This window comes from Sander lucioperca, chromosome 22, assembly GCF_008315115.2.
Source record: "Sander lucioperca isolate FBNREF2018 chromosome 22, SLUC_FBN_1.2, whole genome shotgun sequence".
NCBI classification, from domain to species: Eukaryota; Metazoa; Chordata; class Actinopteri; order Perciformes; family Percidae; genus Sander; species Sander lucioperca.
In genome coordinates, this window is record NC_050194.1 from 11,314,948 (window position 1) to 11,339,128 (window position 24,181).

General features: G+C 39.9%; 2 protein-coding genes across 2 annotated transcripts; one reads left to right on the plus strand and one right to left on the minus strand.

Annotated features, from left to right (window-relative positions):
* The first annotated feature begins 1,877 nt into the window (after window positions 1-1,877).
* dlx4b (distal-less homeobox 4b) lies at window positions 1,878-6,248 on the plus strand. Its single transcript, XM_031291196.2, has 4 exons — window positions 1,878-2,479; window positions 3,397-3,590; window positions 5,093-5,773; window positions 5,893-6,248. The coding sequence occupies exons 1-3, from the start codon at window positions 2,167-2,169 to the stop codon at window positions 5,351-5,353; spliced, it is 768 nt and encodes a 255-aa protein (XP_031147056.1). The 5' UTR covers window positions 1,878-2,166; the 3' UTR covers window positions 5,354-5,773; window positions 5,893-6,248.
* Window positions 6,249-11,862: 5,614 nt separating this feature from the next.
* Window positions 11,863-14,613, minus strand: dlx3b (distal-less homeobox 3b). The gene is made up of 3 exons (XM_031291488.2): window positions 14,079-14,613; window positions 13,109-13,293; window positions 11,863-12,769 (listed from the first exon to the last, which is right to left on the minus strand). The coding sequence occupies exons 1-3, from the start codon at window positions 14,419-14,421 to the stop codon at window positions 12,455-12,457; spliced, it is 843 nt and encodes a 280-aa protein (XP_031147348.1). The 5' UTR covers window positions 14,422-14,613; the 3' UTR covers window positions 11,863-12,454.
* Window positions 14,614-24,181: the final 9,568 nt, after the last annotated feature.

A 24,181-nucleotide genomic window follows, 5' to 3' on the forward strand; every position in this document is an offset into this window, starting at 1 on the left:
ACTGTTGTTTCCCCACTGCCCTCTAAATGCAACACCTGCTCCTATAGCAACAACAATCTCTGTCACTGGGTGCCCAACTGCAAAAATTGCTATGCCATAATCCCAACACCAACAATGCTGCAGTAAATTCCTAATAGACACAGTATTGCATTCTCTCATGATATCATTTCCCAGTGAGGAGTACATGCGAGGCTGCGAGGCCTTATATGTGAAACTTGCACCCACAATATGAAACTGGCCTCTCAGCAGCTTTTTTTTGTGACTCCATTTTTTTTCTATGATAATAATTTGTGGCTTTGTTCTGGCTGGCTGCATGGCTGAGGCCTGTGGGGAATCGGGAAGCAGTCCAGCCCCCAGCTGGATTCCCAGTAGTTGCAGGCTGGGTAGGACATGACCAAAATGACGGGGTTGGACAACAGCTCAGCACCGCGCTCAACCCACCAAACACTCTGCTTTTAATTTCTATGCAGTTTACATGTGATTTAGCTGAGATGGAATCTGTATCGAACTGCGCCGCAACACATGGTGACTCTATTAATTGAAAAGAAAGCCTTAATAGCAGGATCTCCACTCTTTTCTCCTCCCACTGTGTTTTCCACCTGTGGATTTACTCTGCATGAGAGTGAGTCAACAGAGGCTGAAATATGGAAACAGGGTCGCTCTTTGAGCCTGTGGTCACCATTTTCTCCCCCACTCCCACACTTTATCCACATGCACCTCCATACGTGTTTTGCTGACTCTGCAGTCTGCGCCACAATCCAGCCCTCTTTTGGCAGGTTTGTGTTTGCCTTATTTTACAAAGCCTGACATTTAGATAGAAATAAAAGTGATTGACATGTGGCCTTAGTATTTTAGTTTCATGTAAAATTTAAATCAAACATCCTTTTGGATCGAGAGTTTGTCCGTTTTCTGTCCCCTTCAGGTTGAATTATTCATCTTCATTCTTTTTTAGAGTAATCAAAGACATGATTTGTATTAAAGCATTTATACAACTACTTTTTAAAATTGCATTATTGGTGCACATCAGTTACTTCCAATTTGGCTGATTTACGCCAGTGAGGAGTGTTGATGGACTGTAAAATTTGTAGTTGTCCTTTCCTAAACAAGCCTGAGTTTGACAAAGCATGATGTGGGGACACAGTGTGAACAACATTGTTTCTGTAGTTAAATGCATTTTATTTATGTCTTTGATTTGTTGTGCAAGAAATGTCTATACATTCTGTTAGACAATAAAAATGTGAATGCTTGCTGCAAAATTAAAAAGAAAATCCAAATATCAGTGAAACTCCTTATAGTGCATTAATATTAAATGAGCCAGTGCCACAGCAGAAAATAATGTGGAAAATCATAAATTTGTCATCTATTCCATTCAATCAATACAGGGTTTCTAATCAACTTTACAAATTATTACATTATTAAAACTATAACTAAAATAACTGAAACTTAAACTATTTTTGGTGAGAATTAAGTGCATTAACTTTATTAACGAAACAATGTCAAATCTCATTTTATTTAACTAAATAAATAAATAAAAAATTATTAATTAATTATTATATATTATTATATAATATTATTAATTATTTAAAAAGTAAAAAAAAAAATGTTAATTCTACCAAAGTTATTAAATCTCCTAAAGCAGGACAATCCAGACCATATTAAGTCTTTGCTTTAACGCCTTTTTATTTGATGGTGTAGATGACTTGATGGCATTCTAACATAAACCAGAATAAAATGTCTAAATATGCCCAAATATATTAATAATCTATAGCAGGAGGCCCCTGCTGGCTGCAGAAATGCATTCTTTATCATATGTTAATGAAGTTCATAATGCTGGAGCTCCAGTGACAGCGTGCTGCTGCGGACCAATCAGAGAGCTCACAGATAGAAGGCAGTGTGTTGAGGCTCTGCAGGCAGGAGGTGTTTGAAGAACCATGTCAGCTCCTCCAGTGATGTCAAGAAGAATCCCTTTCGCTTTTATTCGATGTTTGCCTCCAAAACAGTTGTGAACATGCACGCTGTAATAACTCATTCTCACTGCAGGGAACTTTTTTTCACGAGCAAAGCATCGGACTTAAGTGTGGATTTGTTCCAAGTTTTCCTCGCTGCCCGACAGAACTGATGAAACCCTCTTCAGAGCGACGGGTTTATGGACTCGCGTATTAGCTAATGATGTCTATGGGTTTCATGCCTGACAGTCTGAATGCCTCAGATCCCTCCAAATCGGCCTTCCTAGAATTTGGCCACGGACATCCGGCACACCAGCAGCACTCCCCCGGACTCTCTCACATTTACCCCGTTCATGGCTTGCATGCTGCTGGGCATTCCCAGCACGAAAGTTCTTTTCCTGGCAGCGCGACCTATGGCCGCTCTTTTGGCTACGCCTACCCCGGCGCGGTAAGCACTCATGCCCCGTCTGCTTACATGTCCTACCAGCACAGCAACAGCAGCAGTCTGGCCCACAGCAGATTAGAGCACACAGGTATGTGAGAAAGTCAAATCGAGCTGGGCTAAACAGTTATTGTTGTTAATGTGTCATTAATGGATATAAAAGTCTGATTTGGCATCAGGCGCAATTACGCACTGCATGGGCGCGTATTTCCATTCCACTTCCATTTTAATAATGAGAAAAATTGTTCACTTTAAGGTTTAGTAAATAAATAAAGTCACCTTTTCCAGCATATATAGGCCTAATGTGTTTTTATTGAAAGTTTAATTGAGGCATGGACGTCAGCAGCCATATTCTAACTCTCACTAATGTCCAAACAAGGCCTAGCATTCAACCACCGCCTCCCAGGGATGCTCCCTCTTTACCACTCATGTTACGTAATGAAGTCAGACGGTGCCATTTATTTTATTGACCATAATTTTCTGTGGGAAAGTCGAGTTATGGCCCGTTTAGCCTGGTCCTACCCCAGGAACTCGTTTTGGTTTTTTTTACCCTCAACGTTAGTGCACGTTAACAGAAAACAGCAGTCCTTTCATCGCTGTGTCATTTAATAAAACTAAAATCAAACGATTTATGGCCATGGGATGCATTATGATAGTCAAATAATTAAATAAAAAGTTAAGCTACATGTTTTGGCTTTCAGGCCCTACGAGTGTTGTGTTTATAGCATGCAGTGCGGGCCTGTCAGGCACTATATGTCCCTTTGTAAGCTACTCAGTGCTCTCGTGTTTTTTAAGATGGTAGATTTGGTTTTCTGAGAAGATCAGGGAAAATCTAAAACTCTGCTCAAATGTGACATATTTAGTCTCGACCTATACAAGTATAGGTAATAATAATAATAATAATAATAATAATAATAATAATAATAATAATAATAATAATAATAATACAAGTTATAAATCAAAACTTTCCGTATTTCATTTCATGTTCTTCCCTCTTCAATCTACAAGGTCGCGAAAAGTCCACGGTGATTGAAAGCAGGGACATTCGTCTAAATGGTAAAGGGAAGAAAATCCGGAAGCCTCGGACCATCTATTCCAGTCTTCAGCTGCAGGCTCTGCACCAGCGCTTCCAGCAGACCCAGTACCTGGCCTTACCGGAGCGCGCCGATCTGGCGGCCAAACTGGGACTCACCCAGACTCAGGTGGGCCTTCAACTCACCCAGCAGTCCTGAATGGATCGGGGGAAATGTAGGGTGTGGGGTCGAAGATATATGCATAATATTAGCTTATCAATAGTATTATCATTAGGCCTATTATTTATTAGTGTTAGTAGAAGCAGTAGTATTGCAGGTATTAAAGGAGGTTGTAATCATTTCACTATTATTCAGCCTAAACTACCAGGCCTGTACTATTTAGCATTGTGGCTTATTAAGTAGAATCGCTGGGCTAATAATTTGTATTTAAAAGACTTAAAGCAGACTGAAGACAAATATTACTGAGAGGAAAAAGACGTTGAAATGCTTGAAAAAGAAACCTCTTATTTGCTGGATATGATTAAGGATCACTGCGCTTCTGGAGATCAAATGAGAAAGCAAATTGTTGTGATTTGTAACTTGATCCTTTAATGCCTGTCTTATTTACTATACTTAATTTCATGGCGGTATTTCATTTGTCAACCCTGGTCCTTGAAATGCTCTCTGTGAATGCAGCATGACCGCACTTCTAAAACTATAGGCTATCAAAAGTAAAAGAAAAATCAGCCATTGCAGGTATGCAGAATTAGGGCTTGTCAGCTGATTTCAAATGTTTTTCAGTATAGTTTATTATGGAATATAGTTTATAAAATCAAACAAGTTTATGAGCTTGAATACAATGTATTTATTTGTGTTTAATTCTTCACGTGCATTCTGTGAATTAAATGTTTGGTAATAAAGGAATTGAAAAAGGGCAGCTTGGGAATAATTTCAATGCCATGTGTAAACATCATTCGGAGACAAAACAGGTGCACGTGTCGCTGTCAATTTATCATTCAAGGAACAAACATAGGTTTTTTATTGTGTCGCCTCGCCTGAATTCCCTTTTGTTTGAAGTTTCAAAATCAGAGATAAAGACATCAACGACTGACTGCCATCTGAGCCGTCTCCTGCGCATTTTTCCTAATCCCTCAATATCAACAATGATCAACCTTTTGTGCTGCTCAGATGTTTATAGTGTGTTTCATTTGGGCTGTTTGGTGCAAATAATGAATATTCACACCATTGTTTTCGTGGAAAAATACTTTTTTTTTACTTTGAAATCAGCAGAAATTGTCAGTGACCTACCGCAGCGCCCTTTGCGGCTGTTTTTATTTCACAATACTTTCAGTCTCGGCTTGTTGCTGTCACACTCATGCACCACTGGACTCATAAAGCGGTGAACAATAAGAGAGCTCCGTTTTAATGCAACCATAAGGCCGAACGGCCAACAATGCGCCAGTTGTAAGCCTGGGATTTGCAAAAAACAACCCAAAGAAGATGAGAGTTATGAGGGTTTTATTGTTCTCGATATTCACTTAAGGCCAATTCTAAAAGTGTATTTTGTGCGTGTGTGTGTGTGTGTGGGGGGGGGTATATGCTAATAAAACGCCTGTTGCGGTATAATTTGCTTTTTATATTACTGCTGATCTTTAACCACAGTGACAATTATGTGCATTTTCTCTTTATAGGTTAAAATATGGTTTCAGAATAAGCGCTCCAAGTATAAAAAGATCATGAAGCATGGCAGCGGATCAGAGGGAGAACATCTCCACAGCACTAGCTCCATCTCGCCCTGCTCCCCCGGGCTGCCCCAGCTTTGGGACGTCTCCATGGCGAACAAAGGAGCCCAAATGCACCCAAACAATTACATGAACAGTTTTGGTCACTGGTATCCAAACCACCACCACCCTCCTCACCAGGACGCGGTGCCCAGGGCTCAGATGATGTGAGTGGGTTGTTTCGTGCGGGCCAGGCGCTCGGCCTATGAAGCGCACTTCACACTGAACTCGCTGGTTTCTCTCGAGGCCTCCTCTCAGAACTGAATTGTGTTTAAATAGTGTGTTTGATAGATCTTGTTCATATATGTATTAGATTTGTTATAATGTCACTGCATCTTCTGGTGCACGGCTTCGACTCTCTGAAATATGGACTTAGTGTGTGTGCAGTTTATCAAGAGACTCTGGATAGAGGCATTTAAAATATAGTGTGTGCATGGGTCTACTTTATTAGCAAAGGCGTTTCAGGTGGTCCAGAATTCTGCAAATAAATAGCTGTTGGATGGACATTATTGTGATTAATCTTTTGTGTGACGTGTTTGTTTTGGTTGCAGCTTTTATCAGGGAAATGTTTTTACTGTCAAATATATACGTGTGTGTGTGTGTGTGTGTGTGTGTGTATATATATATATATATATATATATATATATATATATATATATATATATATATATATATATATATATATATATATATATATATAAGCAAGTAAGGTAAGTAAGTAAATGGACGTGTGATTTTATCCATCAAACTGTTAAAGAGCCGGTGAATTACAGAAGTCTAAATTAATGACAACTGCATTCATCTGCAAGACTCCTGAACAAAAGCGTAAAGGCGTCCATGAGCTGTGGATAAAGTACAGTATCTCGCCCGGCTACTGTAATGTGCAGAGTTCTGTTAACCACCCACAGCTCAGTCCGTGAGATAATTCATAGCTGGGACATCAGCTGTCTTTTGTCCGTCAACACTCCTGCTGATGGACGAAAATCTGCTTGGATACATTCCAGTCATGTTTGAAAAAAAACACCTGCGGATTGATTCATGATTAAAAGTTAAAAATAAATAAATAGTTTGATTGTATCCTATTCACTACCCCTTTTAACTTTCATGTTTTATGACAATTACTTTGACTTTAAAGTTAACAAAATTCCCAGCATGGTAAACCAAAGGCGATGGGTGCCACCTTTACGCACGGTTGTGTTCGTGTTCGGTGTAACTTTTACGCACAAACAAATATGGCTATGACGACACGTGCCTTCCAAAGAGTTTCTTTGCATTTGAAAGTCAGCATTGCAACAACAGTTTGATGTTTTAACACATTTTAAATATCTAAGCTACATTTTTCTGCATTTTCAACAACAAACTTTTTTACACCGGAACTGTGACTTTTTTGGCTGCTGTTTGCTGATCTGTTTTTTTTTTTTGTTTGTTTTTTTTATACACATACCATGATGAGTGGGTATAGCACGTGCTAGGCATCATTTTAACGATCTCTTCCTTCACTCTCTTCTCGAGGGAACTCAAACAGAAAACTCGCCGTTGTCATAATAGGATGACAAATGGCTCCGCTATTCCTCCCAATAAACTTGCGCCTGATTTACAGTCTTTTTCACTGATTTGCACATTCTGGCGCTTCCACTGTCTAAACAGACAATTATCTATTTATATCTTCACAAACACCGCCGCAATTTGTGCTGATGCTCTTGTGTTGAGCTCTAAATAATGAAAACGAATAGCGCGTTAAAGAAACATCCAGTGACTTCTTTTTGTCTTTTTCATTCATCACTCTGCTGTCTTCTAGGCTGTCTGGCAAACATTAGATACAGTGTGTGTGATGTCATCCACACAGGGATTGGAACAATAACCAACCAATCTCGCATGCTGTTTTTAGGGAGCTATATTGCTAATAATACCAGGAATTTATTAAACAGCAACGTCTAATATAGGTTTAGTTCTTTATGTGTGATGTAATTTTAAAGGGTCATGGCATCTATTCTGCAAAGGTGTTTCACTGATCCTGCCTAAGCTTCCTAGAACAATAAAACTACTAGGGCTGCACGAAGAAAATACGTCATATGCGATAATGTTGAATATCACGATAACGATATTACTCCAGATAAATAAACAGATATTAAAGTGAACTCAGTTCTGCTGCTTTCAGTTTTCTGCTTAAATACAACAAATTGCTTGTTGAATTTAAAAACAAATGAAAGGAAATCATTTCCAACATTCTTTTATTGAACAAATTGAACATTGAATTGAATACAAAAGGCAGCACTAAAAAGGAATGACAGTTATATTTTAAAGTGCAACTTTCTGCTGATATTTTCTTTCAACTAACACAAAAAAAATCTCTTTGTGTCTTTGGCGATATGTCGCAGCCTTTCCCAATGTGTTTATTGCACCAGTTGATATCGTGATACAGATTTTTTTTTTTTTTAAACGATATATTGTGCAGCCCTGCCAATAATTTAATTAATAACTTTAAATCTGCACTTTCTCACTGAAGTTCTTGGTTCAGCTGTTTGTTAGTTTAAGATAAACACATACCTTTTAATTACAGCAAAGCCTCTCTGCACACCCACACACATTGTTGCATTTAAAATAAATATGCCATCCCCATGTCTAACATGCAAGCTGCTATGACCGCCATGTCACCAGTCATACAGGCTCCACATGCACAGTCCTGTCTTACCTTGGTCAGAGAAGTGCAGCCTTGTTCAGGAGATCTAAAGCCTGCTGTGGTGTTTCTCTGAAGAACAAAAGCCACATCGGAGCCCCGTGTTTTCACTCCTCCAAGCTGATTTTCTCACAGAACGACATGCATTGTGTTACATTAACATCTCCTTCTTTATATATACACACCCTCGTGCCCTTTCCCCCATTCCTGATCATTATGTGCTTTGTTAAACATGCTGGGCCCGGTGAGGAAGAAGCAAGTGACGGGGCATCAGGGAAAATTATAGGCAATTTCACATCTCCAGATTAGAATAATGGCTTGTGGAGTTGGACAGACGGAGTAGGACCTTTCAAACGGGGGCCAATTATCATGCAGGCAGATTGAAGGGAAAGTGAAAAGGCTCCTCGTGTAATAGACAAGCTAAGAGGAGGGGACGGAAGCCTGCAAGATGGGTTGAATGGTAATGATAAAGGCAAGTGTGACTGTATCAACGCTGCAGCGGACGGTCGGAGTTATCAGATACAAGGTGTCTGATGGGTTTTAATTCCAGGATAGTAACAGGAGGGAAAATAGCCTGTAATTAAATCCCAGTTTCTTTGAATGGGCGAATTGACAAGGCAGGTCTCTGGGGTGATTATTGTTATTAACTTGAGTGATCTGACATCTCGGGTAATTGTGAGCAGCTTCCCTGTTAGAGTGAATGCATGATTTGGTTTCATCTGAAGGAAGGCTTGACTTAGTTTGGGGCATGATGCATACACACACACACACACACACACACACACACACACACACACACACTGGAGGGATTAAAAGATGGAATACAGTTTGGCAGGCAGAAAGATATGCATACATGCACACACACATTGAGAATGGATTCAAACTGGATTTAAGAAGGCCAGGCACACAAACGTGGGTGGGGGAGGGGAGGGGGAAAGCACTTACTTTCTTTTCTTTTTTAGTTGCAGTTTTTAAGGTCTGTTTCTTTGGAACTTATGTCTAGATGCAACATTTTCAATTTGTTTTGGTCGAGTTGAGCTAATGCCTGAGCAGCCCAGCCCAGCCTGGCCTTGGCCTGAGGTCAGCCAGGGTTCACCAGTCCACAGCTGTCAGTGATGCCATTCTGCCTTCATTTCATCCCAGTTTACAGCAAAACGGAGAGAGTGAGTGATCCTAATGCAGCCGAGGCTCGGCCAGGGCCCGTGCTAAGTGTTGACCAGCTGCTGCGAGTCTTTCCATGGATACATTTCAGTTTCCCGACCTCCATCTCAACCCATATCACTGCACCCCAGAGACAAGTGCCGACATCACTCTGTTGCAGGGGGGAAGAAGGGCTCACAGCATCGGCTCTATTTAGGGTGCTGTGATGTTGTGCCATGCAGGATCACATTCAAGTTCAACAGTTCACCACCACCACCTCGATGGCTACTTACACTTGTTAATGTTCAGAGATGACATATATGGACACGTCTGACAGCCCACACACACAAGTGCAGCCTGTAGCGAACACACGTTTGTCTTCGGCACAAATGTTTCCCCTGTCAACCACAGCCCGGGGGCCACACACGCTGAGGGAGCCGCCGAGGGGAGGCCGCATGTACTCTTGATGAGATTTCATTGATATTAAAAGGCAATAGTACTCATGCTGCTTTTGTCAAATCAGCACAGTGCACTGAGATGATGAGTGAGGCTGTAGACAACTGGTGTTGAGTTCAGGGGAATAAAGTAAAGGGGGGCACATTAAGGGAAAACAAATGGTGAAAGAATGTCTGTGAAGTTTGGTAGACCTATGTACAGTGTGTATTTTTGTTTTGAATAAATAAATTGTCACAGGTGTCAAAGATGCCAGAATGTGACCATGTGTCCAAATATTCTTTCAAAATAAATGTATCATTCTATAAATCTATTACTATATTAATTATTGGACTGAAAAATTGCATTAAACACTTTTAAATGATCAATGAAATAAATTATGTTGAAATATAATACATCCAACTAAATACATTGAACATAGTATTTAATATCAATTATTATGGTTTGCTAGCCTATATTGTTATAATTCCCATTACCCATCCCTTAAAAGTGTATAAGCTAAGTCTCCATTCCCAGTCAGCTGTATGTGCTCTAGACTCTAGGTGAAAAACAAATTGCCTAAAGAAACTCTTCAACATATGAATATATTTCTTTATCATATTACATTTTTTATTTTCTTCATGTTGGTACGTCACAATTATGCTACAACCCAATTTAATGATACTTTAATGTGAACAAATCTATATCTAGAATTTCAATGAAGAAAGAATAACTATTGGATCATTAGTAAAGTATTATTCCAACATAGCCAACATTATTTTTCTTTTTGATGCAAGTAAATCCAAAAATATCCATTTAGAGAGTGTGCCTTATTTTTATATAAGGCACACTGTGAGACTTGAGATGGCTTAAGATGAACATGTTCACGTCTACATTTAAAGCTAATGCTCTGAAAGCACTGCAATAACATAATGTTGCAATACAGTTTCATACAGTAACACCTCCAGCCCGAGGGCGCATACCATTCTAGTTACTAAAAGCGGTAGAAAAAGTCCCTGGCTACATTTTCTCTCTGTTCGTAGGCTAATGGCGCCTTGGTGGTCCATGTGGGTACGTTTCTCTATATCATGTAATTGTTTGTGCAGCATATTTAATAATGCATGTGGACAAACTGAGGTTATTGTCCACTGTCATTAGTTATTAGTTTTGAAGACACAGAAAGGGAGGAGGTGTTTTTTCTGACTGGTCTCATTATCGCTGATTAACAGTCATTACCGGAGTAGTTGTCATGTTTATCTAACATCTCTCAGCTAATTCATATCACTACATTCCCCGGGTTTCACACGTGCCACAGTCGATCCCATTATTCTGTTTTATCACCTGGGAAGACCTTTTGCCTCAATTTAAAAAACAAAGTGTGGATGCTCCACCTTTTATTGTGGAACCTGTCCTTAAATATTGGGTAAAAAGTGCGTCATCACATGAATGACTCCTGAACTTAGGTGTACAAACCTGCTTATCAGCAGATCATGTTTCACCAAAACTACTTTGCCAAATCCAACAGAATGAAAGCCAGTGTCTAAAGTGAAGCACTCAACAACAACAACAAAAAAGAGGTTCAATGTTTGGCAGCGCTTCCGTCCGTCCTCCTGCTGCGCGCAAGTGCAACAGACTTGTTTCACCCCAGCTCGTGCGTGCGTGCGTGCGTGTGTGTTTGTGTGCGCAACGCGCTGAATTCTCTCGTTATCTGGCAGCAGAATAGTAATAAAACCGAGTGACTCCAACATGTCTGCTTGCATGTCGCCTCCTGCTGCAGCGCTTTGCACGCAGCTCACAGTGCGCTCACTATGCTCTGACCATTACTGTCTGTACTATATATACTTTGGGTCAGTGTGATAAACAACATTTTTGAGCACTGAAAATGAGGTTAAGAAAAAAAGATCTTGCAAAGACTAAATCGATTCAGATGCACTGGTTTTGTTATGCAACGTTTTAAATAAATACAGACCTAATGTACCTTAACTGGAATAGGCATGCAAATAACTTCTTTAAACACTGCCACTATGATCTTCTGCCCAGTATAGTATGGCACAAGACTGTATTTCAAGCGGATTAGTAATTATTTAGACCTAAAGATGCGTGGATTATAATATTATAAACGCTTAGACGTAGGCTAAGTGTTTTGTAAATACGCAGCTAATTCTGAATGAACCTGCTTCCAGTGCAAGCACACGTTGACCAAGTGATTCAAAGTGAGTGATCTAAATTGTGATTTACTTTATAATTTTTTCAAAGAAGTTTAACTGATTCCTAATACTCTCTTTGCTCTCAGAAACAGTTTCTGCACTGTTAAGAATGAGGTCGTGTGCACCTTATAGACCCTATACATTTGATTTATAGTCCTAAATCTAAAAAAAAAAAAAAGGCGGCTGGACAGCAGCCTGTTTATAAAGGGGCTAGACACACAACATACAATTAACACCTTTATTCAATTGACAAGAAGGCAACAAGTGGACTAATTACATGAACATGAGACTGATTTTGGAAGCACCACAGTGCATATCATAGTGGTTCTGCATATAAACACATATTTACAGCCTTCGACGATTTGTACAAATAGCCTACATATAAATATGACCTGAGTTCTTTTTTTGACGCGCTCTCTACAAACCCACATGCATGATTTGAATGCAGCGTGGATCAACTGCACAATTTTGTCAATATTCGGTCTGTGGTCAGGCTGCTTGTTTAAAAAAAAAACTTTGCATATTCATTTACAAAAGGAGTGAAAGAAATACAACAGAAGCGATAAATAATTTAAAAAAAAAAAAAAAACACACACGCCAGATGTCCGTTAAATATGCTGCCACAAGTGATCAGAAATCCCTTATGTGCTTTGTGAATGGAACACCAGTTCTGAAACATTCTTGATCATCCAAAAAAAAACAACCAAAAACAATGTTTCACTTCCGGCCTGCTCCGGGTCCAGTCCCCTTTTTTGCTCTGCAGAGTCATTGTGGAGAGACCTCGTTTGAGGAGAAATATCTGCTCCTGAGTCATTGTTAATAAACAGCTCCCACACTTTGCTGCGGGACTGGGTGGTGCACGGTGCCCGGGTGCTGTAGGTGTGATCCCTGCTGGTACCAGTGGTTGTTATAATCCTCCAGGTATGGCGGCGACGAGCTGTGCGTCTGCTGCGGGACCTGAGGTCTGCTGATCGGGGTGTTCTGAGGGGTGCTGTTCTCCCAGACTGCGGGGGAGGGCGGGGAGTTGCAGGCCATGGAGTCGCTGGCGTTGGGACTGTGCTCCAGGGGAACCTCGCCGTTTTTGTACAGTTTCTTGAACTTGGACCTCCGGTTCTGGAACCAGATCTTAACCTTGGAAAATAAGAGTGCGAACATTAATTGCAATGCAACCGAAAATTCAAAGATAAAGTGCTATAACATATTTATAACATAAAGGGTTGTTTTTAAAATAAATGTTATCTGCATATAAACAAACGTTTTGCAGTATTTGACTGAGAAATTAGAGCTTTTTTTAATTTATTTATTTATTTTACTTTTATCTAAATAAAGTGTCTGCTGTGGGTAATTAAGCATCCATGGATAATTACAGAGCAAATTGTTGGCCTTATTTGGGAAGCCCTGACTCACATGACTCTACAAGAATTGACCAATTAGAAAATATCAGGTGTTCCACCGGGTCAGGCAGCTTACCTGTGTCTGGGTGAGGCCAAGCTGAGCCGCCAGCTCCGCTCTCTCGGGCAGAGCGAGGTACTGCGCCTTCTGGAAGCGCCTCTGCAGGGCAGCGAGCTGGTAGCTGGAGTAGATCGTCCTCGGCTTGCGGATCTTTTTCGGTTTTCCATTCACCATGCGGACCTCAGGCTCTGGCTCTTCTTTCACTAAAAAAAAAAAAAAAAAAAAATGACAACAAAATATTTTAATGAAATAGACCATCAAGAAAAACTTTGAACAGCCATAAACTGTAAAACATGAAGCATAATGAAATAAAAAATGAAACCATTACAAAATTAAGTTAGAATTGTCTGCGTAAAAACACAAAAATGTTATACTTGTGAATATTTTGTCATATTAGTGTGGCAAAATTGAAAGTAAAAAGAAAAGGGCAATATCAAATGCATATACCACAAAAATCAAAACTACATCACTCAGACGGGATCATTATATTTTGTCAAATTTCCAATTTGGCAGCCAGTGGTAACATATTAAAACTGATTGAGTGAATATTATTAGCTCTCGTTCCCAGCCAGGCTGTTAAAACCCGATATTAACGTAGGCCACTGAGCAAATAGCCTACATTATAAAACAAATAATACACGGGAAAGTAAATAGGCTATCATATGGCCTTGTGAGGAAAACATTTTTGGGGGACATGAAAGGTAAAGAAAGCATGTGATTTGACATGTCAGCACTGCCTATTTATTATCTCGTATTACGAGATATATTTTGCAAAAACTAAAGGAAACTTAATAATACTAACAGGTGACACATTAAATTAAGGTAATAATAGCTGGTAGAACGATAGGATTTAGTGTACAATCAGGGCTCTTTTACAAGACTATCTCAGCCCGAACAAGCGACTTGACCTTAGCGCGCAGAAGACATTACGCACACTGGAGGAAAACACGGCCGCGTTAAAATAACCGATGATTATCTCAACATTTACCTGAGCTCGGAGGCGAGGCCTGCAGGTGATCTCTGTTGTAATGTCCGAACTGTCTGTAGCCATTTGTGTACGGGTATTCAGATTTGGTCGCGTACGCTCCAGCAGCTCCCATTCCGTTCAGATTAAACTGATGGTGGTAAGAGTTCATGGGCTGTCCGTACGCTTGACTCTGATAATATTCGTGATGACTCGGGCCCGTCTGTCCGCTGTAGTAGCCCATGTCTGTCACCGAAGACTCGGGGAGAGTAGGAGAGTCCTTGGAGCTCGGGTGGCAACTCATAGATCCTGGTAGATCGGTCAAAATACTTGCAATCTTCTTTTCATAGGTCTGTCCGACGCTCATGGTGGAAGCAGCCCTCCAGAGTAAAGAAAGTCCAGTTGTGGATTATTTTTGTTGTGGAGTGCGCAAAGCAAAATCGCATTAAAGAATTGGTGTGTGTGCGCGCTATTTGAACGGCGTTAGAGAGCTTATAGTCCACTGAAACTCTCCCAGCTGCAGTTACTTGGTTGTGGCATCGCTCAGCCCTTGTGACACAGAGTTATAAAGAGCTGGACTGGAAGCTGCCTTCCCATTGGCTCTATTGGCTCCCCCCATCTTGCGCTCCAGGCGAAGTCGTGGTGAAAGCCAGCCTTCAGCCAAGAGCGCCTATGCACGCATACCTCAGTGCCCTGAGTGTATTTGTGTGTTGTTATTTTTTTTGTTTTAACTTTAGATTAGCATTTACATGTACACTGGGTGAGCATGCAGCTATGTAGGCCTTCAGGGACCGTCTGTGAAAAACACAACTACCTATAGGTCCATTTTTTTCTCAACAACTGCATCATCTACAGACAGGCACCAAGATCACACAACACAATAGCAGCCCAAAGCCTTTCTAAAAAAGAAGCCTAATCCTGCAGCCAGACCGTCTCCTTAATGTTTATGCAATGTTTTCTTAACAGTGCCTAGAGATCCCACTTTATTCAGCCTATTGAAAGGCTGTCAGCCAGCGTCCCACAGACTCTTATTGTCATTCAAAGGAGTTGGCGGACAGTGAACTTTACGTGAAAGAGATGGAAGAGATAGGTAAAAGACTCCTTCAACTGATATTGCCTACAGGTAAATTCCTCTTCACTGTGTGTGTGTGTGTGTGTGTGTGTGTGTGTGTGTGTGTGTGTGTGTGTGTGTGTGTGTGTGTGTGTGTGTGTGTGTACTACTACTACTTCACAGCAGAAAATATTGAAGGTAAAACAGTTCGCAGTAAATAGTTTCATTTTTATTTATTTTGAGGAATATTTTGCTGAAGAAAAATACAAATAAAAATGTTTTTGCTTGTAATTTAAACGGACAATTTTCACTCTGTCCACTCTTTCTGCAGCTCATTTGCTGTCAGCTGGAAGCACGGCGCACAGCGCCCCCTGCTGTATTCATTCACACATGGATCTTTAGTTTTCTGCCTGTAAACTAGACAAATGCAGCTTCACACCGATGCAGATGTACAAACTGTGTTTTTATTGTCTACTGCCAATATTTCCCATTGTTAAATTAACATTTTCACCGACCACAATATCAAGTTTTTAAATGGCACTTCTGATATGACATGTTTTTCCTCTGTGGCCCCTCATGTCTGATAAACTACCGCCCTCTTTTGGTACGTTTCTGTAGCACTGGCGTGAAGTTTTAAAGGGCCAATTCACCCACATTTAAATAAGAGTTCTTTCTTTAAATCCACTTATTTCTAGCAGGGACTATAGCCAACCAGATATATTGAATATTTGAATACAATCTGTATATAAAATCACCTTTTATTTACTCCAAAATATACCGTGGGAGTCCACAGATTCACTCTATTTGCCCAAATTAAAGTCTGCTTTTTTTGGTAAACATGTTTCCACCCACTGTAAATGCAAATCAAAACTTAAGAGCATAACGCACAAGCATCTAAACCCAAAACAAAAGTGAACCTCTCTTGTATTGTATCCAGTGTTTATAAAGCTATCCCAGACCTGTTGAGTCATGTTGTCACAGTTGATGAAGTTTCCTCTCTTGCCTTTAGGAGTCGCCAACTTACAAAGTTAAATTGTGCAGTTATTTGACATTTATCCTTAAAACAATTTTTTTTTTAATTTCATTCATCAAAATAAATTCCAAGAGAACTTGAAGCACAGGTAAAGGCTTTTTTGAGCCATTTGTTGTGGGCTGTACACATGCAGATTGCTGCAGAGAAGAGTGTTGTCTTTCAGTTAACTTCACAGCATTGCTGTTTCACTGGACAATCCAAATTTACTCCTGTACTATTTACAAGAACTTTTAGGCTAATGAGCAATAGTTTAATGTTGTGATACAGACAGAAATCACATATCTTCCCATTGTTTTCAAAATGTCTGTTTCTATTAACAGCAGAAACAGTCAAATAAAGTAGAGAGGAGGACATCTGATCCCATCATTTTGATCTTTTCTGTGGCAAAAATACCATTTATTACATGTTATTTCAGGCAGTTGAACATGTTGATCCATGAAAGTGTTTTTCTAAGAGTAAATATTGTGTAAAATTCCTCCAGACATTACAGCATATTTAAGCATGTCTGAAAAAGGCAGTGCGTGTCTTAAATTGTTAATTCTTTTGAGAATATAATCAGTGATTTCATCACGCTCTCGAGTCTCAAACTTTAAACCATTGCAACACAACAGTGGAAGATTGTAGATAATGTAGATTATATGACACTAGATAAATGAGGAACATTCAGTCAATATACAAGAAGATACACAAACCCCTCTTTTGCATGTGAATGTCCAGATGAGGTTTGCATTGATCACGTATAGAAATGTTTCAAATATGAGCAGAACACACCCACACACACTCAAAATTTCAACGTCTTGTCTATCTCCAGCAGTCTTTGATATTTTTATTGAGCCACTGGCTCAAGCAATTAGGCAGTTCATCAAGGGGGTGGAGGTAGGAGGCTCAGAACACAAATTGGGTTTATTTGCGGACGACGTAATAGCATATATAGGACAACTAGACGCAAGCTTCCTAATACTAATGGACTTACTGAAGGAATATGGGCACTACTCAGGGTATAAAGTTAACGTGACAAAGACACAGATCTTAGCTCTAAACTACACACCGACAACAAGGATCAAAGACAATTACAAACTTACAGTAGATGGGACTTGGACAAAATTAAATACTTAGGGGTGAATATCACAAAGGAGATAGACAAAATATATAATGCAAAACTCTTATTTTGTCTTATGCTCTGAAGGAGGGATTCAAAAAGTTCAACGGAAAAAGTATTAAGGGAAATGTTACAGTTCAAGGTGTTTTCACTGTTGATTTGTTTAACTGTTTTACTGGTTTTAAGTTCAGTAAATGCAACATCTTTCCAAAGGTCTAAATAATTGTGTTAAATAATCGTGATTTCAATATTGACCAAAAATAATCGTGATAAGGATTTTTTCCATAATCGAGCAGCCCTAAGAGCAAATAAGCTACAGTTTTATTGTGAAACGGTCACAATATTGTAGTATCTCAAAACATCCAGTAGATGGTGCATATGTCTTACATACACACACTCTGCTGTCAAAAGACTGTCCTCACACACACACACACACACACACACACACACACACACACACACACACACACACACCTCCCTCATCACTGGAGGAACCTGGCAAATTAAAAAAAAATATGGTGAAAATATATGAAATGATGGGGTAATGATAGTTTGATGTTATGTCTGCTGGTACCAACACCAGGCTCCTCTTAGGTTTTGAATGGTGTGAAGATCAAATATTGGACTTTTTACAGAGATTATAATTTAAGATTTCTTCTGACAGGCTTCAGGGTAGGCCAAGAACTAAAATGATGTGGACCTGTAAGGTCCTTATAGACACTTTATGTGGTATTGACTTGCAATTACTATGAGATTTAATAGTCTGCATATTAATACAAAAAGAAGGATTCAATTATTGTGTCTACAGATAAACTCTCATGTAGGCAAGGTTTAGGAAATTATATGAATTACAGTTAAAGGTGTTGCCGTCAGGTTACACCCGTAAATAACCTGAAATTGCAGAGAACAGACCCCTAATCTGCAAACTTGGTGTTTGTCTTTGATCCACAAATGTCATCCTAGACACCAGACAGTAAAGAGACTCTCCTATGGCAACCTGTGTACAAGTGCATCAGTCTCAAGTCCTTGGCTCAAAGCATTTTCTTTCTGTCAAAGAATAATGTAATTTATCTTTTAGTGAAAATCTATCCCGCACACTGTCAAATGAACTCTCTACACTTCTCAGTGAGTCAACCAATCAAACCCTCACAACACAGTAACATGAGACAGCTTTCAGGGCATGTTTTGTACTATTCTAATGCAGTGTGTAAAAGTGGAACAGCTGGCTTGGTTCCAACACAGGACAAAAGCTCAGACCTTTCCCAGAGAAACCACAGCAATTACTGACTAACTAGGGTTTGGTCTGTTGAGGTAAAAAAAAAAAAATACTACCTTTTGTACTGTACATTACAAATGAAGCCATTTTCAGTGTGATTTAGGGAGCCCCTTAGCAACACTAATGGTAGTGACCCTCAGACATGACGTATGAGGGAGAATCAGAGCTCTTTTCTCAGGACCTTGATAGGATGACAGTGGCTGTAGTTATAAAAACATTTCAAGTACAAGATGTACCTTGCTCTGTATCTCTCCTTCCAGCTCTTCTCTTGTTTTTACAATTTTGAGATGCCAGCTTCAGCATTCCGGATTGAATTGATTCTCCCTCAGACTGTACGCAGCATTACAAAGGCCTTAAGACAAATATTGTGCTCTCTGTTATCTTGGGCTCAAGTGTTTCTGAAAGCATGAGAGATATGCAAGTTGTACTGAAATATGTATAGAAATACAGATGGTTTAGAAAGCTGATTGTTCCAAATGTGCAGAAATGCCATGCACTTGCAGTACTAACAAGGGGAAACACATATTTATGTATACACCTACCTGTTTGCACTATACATACTTCTATAGCAAAATAGTGCTATATTTAACCCCCTACACACAACTCAAAGGGATCCCCATCAGTGCAGTAATGTGCACATAATCCCACAATCATACACCTACACTACAGAGGATGTTTACACTTTAATTATGAGGGGGAAGGTGACACCACAAAAACAAACTCCGCTCATTGCTTCCTACGCCCCTGCAACCATCAACGCAATTTCATCTGCCTTTGAAAACTTCAAGGCAGCAGCGTGGAGCTCCTTGAGATAATAAAGCGCCACCGGCTAGTTTACGCTGCTCAGATTGAATGGTTGGCTCGCTTGAAAAGAGGGAGTCAGGGCACTCTTATGAGTGGGAGAGCTGGGGAAGTCTATTAACTGCTAACTCTCTCTTTCTGTACTCCTCAATCACTCTCCCTCCTTCCTCAGTCCTGATTAGAGATAAAAAGAGAAAATAGCAATGAGTCAAGGACGTCGAGCCATCTGCGTGATGTAGATCTGTGTGTGTAGACAGGGAAAATCACCTGATGCTTTTTTATTTCTACTCCTCTTTCATGAGTAAACACTTTTCAGTCTTTCCTCCAAATGTTTCCAGATCTCTATGAAGTACACAATCTGCAAAATGCATTATCACACTGATTTAATAATAGCACAGAGTAAAACCCATCAGAAAACAGTACATTAACTGGCTTCCACTGCTGAAACTGGCAAACAGCTCACGCTCCCATCCCTCTGAACTAAAAATACTCGACTTGATCTGGGATTTCTCTGGAACAAATGATCGTTCCAGCCTGTGCAGTGTTGTAAGTTGGCCAAGCTGGAATCGAGACCTCGATGTTCTCAGGCTTCTTCACACCAGGGCAGTGCAGTGTACAGAGGTTGTGTGTGTGTGTGTGTGTGTGTGTGTGTGTGTGTGTGTGTGTGTGTGTGTGTGTGTGTGTGTGTGTGTGTGTGTGTGTGTGTGTGTGTGTGTGTGTGTGTGTGTGTGTGTGTGTGTGTGTTGTTCACTAGAGGAAGGAGCCCAGGTAAGGCCGGAGTAATGTGTTCCCAGGGGTCCACAGCTGCCAAAGGAGTCAAAAAGCTAATAGAAGACACATGTGACCAGATGTTAAAGGGCATGTACTTTCCCCAAAACACACACACATGCACAAAAACATATCCAAAACACCTTTTAAAGTTAAAAGCTCCCCTGCATGGCTGCTGAAACAGAGTGGGTCCACTGCTGCTTTTAATGGAGCATTAATGACACTTGTCTCTCAGTTGTCACGCTCAGCATGTTAACACACTTCCTTCACTTGAGCCCTGGTATAGGTAATCTTTAATGTGAGTCATTTATTCTTTAATTTAGCATCAGCTCTTGTTGTCCATTTAGCTAAACAAGCCACATCTCACTCTTAAATCATAGAAATATATGTTCATTTGTGCATCCTATGTAACATGGAACAAAAAAATAAGTAAGTAGAGTTGAGCGATTCAATATTATGGTCTGTCTTTTGAGAATATACTGTGCTATATATTGTGCTTTAACAAAATTCTGATGAATGAGTCCAATCAAAATGTAACTATAAACTAACAAAATAAGTAGTAAAGCTATTTTATGATGCAATGTGAGACTGAGAATGCATGCAAATTAGCTAAGTAGCGTGCAGAGAAATTGAAACAGCTAAAAGTGATGGTTAAATGGTTGAAATTGCTAATGGATAAATAGTTCAAATAGCTAGCTAAAGGTAATGTTGAACGGTTGAAATAATTAGCTAAAAGTAATGAATAAACAACTGAAATAGTTTGCTTGTATACAATTATAACAATTTGCTTAAAGTAATGGCTAAATGGTGAAAAAGGTAAATGTATTGGATCAACAGCCAAAATAGTTAAAACTTCATTACCAATTTGACAATTTTCAATGGGATTTTGCCTCCATTTGCCATATCATGATATAACCTATATCAAAACATTCTTATTCATTCTGTGATTTTAATTTCAGCCATATCTCAGAGTCCTAAGTGAAGTTATTGTAATCAGGCCTCTCTGTGAGCTTATACTTCAACAAGTGTTCAGTCTGTATATTTGAATTCAGGGATGTAAATAAACAACCTCCTGGACAACAGGTCTCTGACCCGGACAGCATTCCATGTCAATCAGCATGTGCAACAGTGCACTGCGCTAATTGAGCAGTCGGGTCCAACTCAGCTGTGAGCAGAGCCAGACACAGTGAGCTGGACAATGGCAGCCTAACAACCCATTAGTGGGTTATATACATAAAAAGACAAGGTGTCCCCACCAAGGTCTGATGCATCCTCCATTAAAAGTTTTCTTGAGCTCTACGACATATTTTCCTCCTCCTGATGTGCCATCCTTTACTCCTCACTCCGTCTGTGACGCCCTAAGAGTCCTCTTCATCTTTTCCACTCAGCTGGCACAAACACCAGACGCTGCACAGAGGCATCTGTACAAGTGTCCCTATCCTGGCAACCCCGACTTCATTGACAAGAATGCATCTATTCTCCAGCTCCACTTTGCCAAGAGTGCGTGAGTGAGAGCAGCCTGTAGAAACAGCTGTTCAGGGAGGAATCAAAAGAAAGAGGGAGACTTATTTGATTACTACCTCTTTGTTCACCCCCCACTCAAACTTATGCATTCACTAAGGCCACTCTCTGAGTGGGCCACAAGCCAGGGGAATGCACAAGGCAATGGTATGTTTATTGGAGTGAGAATATATATTTGTATTTACATTTTAAAGCCATCTGCTGCAGCAAAATTCCAAACATTACTTTCCAATGATACATATTTAAACTATAATATTTGCAATTGTCTCAGTCTCCCATGACTCTAACTAAGTCCCCACTGTGCCACAGTTCATCTTGACCCTTCACTCCTTTGTGAAGATCTCTTTTAGTGCTTATCACTGAATGTGTAGCCTTGGTTACAGCCACACTCTCCTTGAGTCTGCTGGGTTGAGATGTCCTCTCCCAGGATTCTCACAGGAAGCTCCACCCTGATCCATGTTTGTTTTGGCTTAGACTGAAATGCATTTAGGACTAGATGAAACTGCTCCTTTCTATCTGCTGATTATCTCGACTAAATCTACAGGCAGGATGACACCAGTTTTCTCAACACAATCAAAATCATTTCCCGGTGTTTCTAGCAAAGTTTGTCCTCCACTTTGCTTTCTATGAAGGCTACAGAAATGCAGCCTCATCAAAGTCTTGTCAAAATGGTCACGGTAGGTGACAAGAGAAATGGCTTTAACAACCACTGTGCGAAACGATTTGTCAAAGTGTAGGATTAAACAAGTGTACAGTATAGAAACATGTAAAAAAAGAAGGCATTCCAAGGTTGAATTTGCTGTTCTAATACTTTTAGGCCTTAATGCGGCATTTGGTACAGTTGATCATAAACTGCTTATTGTACGACTTGAACAGTGGGTTGGGATCCAGTGAATGGTGTTGCAAGCTGTTCTCATGAACCATTATTCGTACATAAGAATGCATGGAAAATGGTTCAAGTCATATCTGGAATCTAGAAGCTTCCCTGTCTGTGTGGGGAATGCCTTTTCCTCCTCGGCCCCCTTTACCTGCGGGGTCCCCCAGGGCTCTGTTCTAAAGCCACTTTTTTTTTCTATGCTCCGACTGGGTGCACTCATCAGGAAGCACGGCATGTCCTTCCATTGTTTTGCAGATGATAACCAGCCCACCTCTTTTCCCTGGCTATATACTTATTGCCACTACCAATTGGTCTTATATAATGATTCTTTTTTTATTAGTTCATTGATCTTTATCTTGACATCCTGGGTATATGTGATTTATATATATATATATATATATATATATATATATATATATATATATGTGTGTGTGTGTGTGTGTGTGTGTGTGTGTGTGTGTGTCTGTGTGTGTGTGTGTGTGTGATAAATGATTTTGTTTGTATGCTGTTGACCTGTTAATCTTAAATGCATAAACATCTGTAGTTAAGATCACTTTTAAAATTCAAGTCATTTTTAAACTTCATGTAAAAGTTGAACTTTTAATAATAAAATATTAAATTCAAATGGTTTCAACTGCCACAACATCCAGAGGCACAAGGTCCTGACAGCACATTTGTGTAGATGCAAACCAAATTCAAATGCCCAGAACAAATGTACTCAAATGCCTTTGACTGGAAATCTTTTGTAGGCAGGGAAATCACAGATACTGTAGGTCTTGTGTAAAACATCCACCTAATTATTTGGTGGGCTTGTTAACACAGAGTAGAAAGCTGTCATTTCTCTAGGCATGCCTGAGCACGATAGATTTTGGGAGTTCCCGTTCCGCCCCCTTTTTCCTCCTCAGCTTACACAAAAAAATTCCACCATGGTTTCTCATCTCCATCTAAAAAATTGCAGTCATAGCTCATAAATCAAACATGGCAGCATGAGTCAATCAGGTTATTAAGTCAGGTTGAAACTAAGTGCGTCAGTCTACAGCCACTCTAATCCATCTGACCATGAGTAAGTTTCTGCATAAATATTTGGGCTCAGGAGGGGAGCGCCCTCCTTTCTACCTCCTCTCCCTTGTCTCCTGTACAGGTTTTTGTACTGGATCTGGTCTCAGGGAAGTGATGACAACACAAAGTCTAGTCCAGGAAACAAGGGATATAAACCAGCGACTGCAGTGCCTGGGGCAGTAATTCCCAGCCAGGAGTAGTCTACTTGTACCTCAAAGAATAGTTGCTTGGGGGTACATTGACAAATTGTGGAGTAGCTTGACTGATTTGGAAAAATAGAAAAATAGAAATTACTTTTTTAATTAAAAAAAATATCCACATATTAAGTCAGCTGTAATAATAGTACACCAGGTGTTGAGAATGCATAAAAATAGTTAGCAAGCAAGCCAGCAGAGAACTTGAAACAGTTGAAATTAGTTTAAAGTGACTATATGTAACTTTTATATGTTTCTGAAGCTGTGTAATTTTTTATCTGAAGATCATAAATGACCTGTAACAGCAAACAAGACTAACAGTGAAAAGAGCGCTATTTTTATATAGTTTTTATTAATGCCTTTGCCCGGGTTTGATTTTTCCTGCAAAGTCACAAAATGATTTTCGGCAGGTAGAGGGCGCTACAGAACACACATTCTGACGGATCAC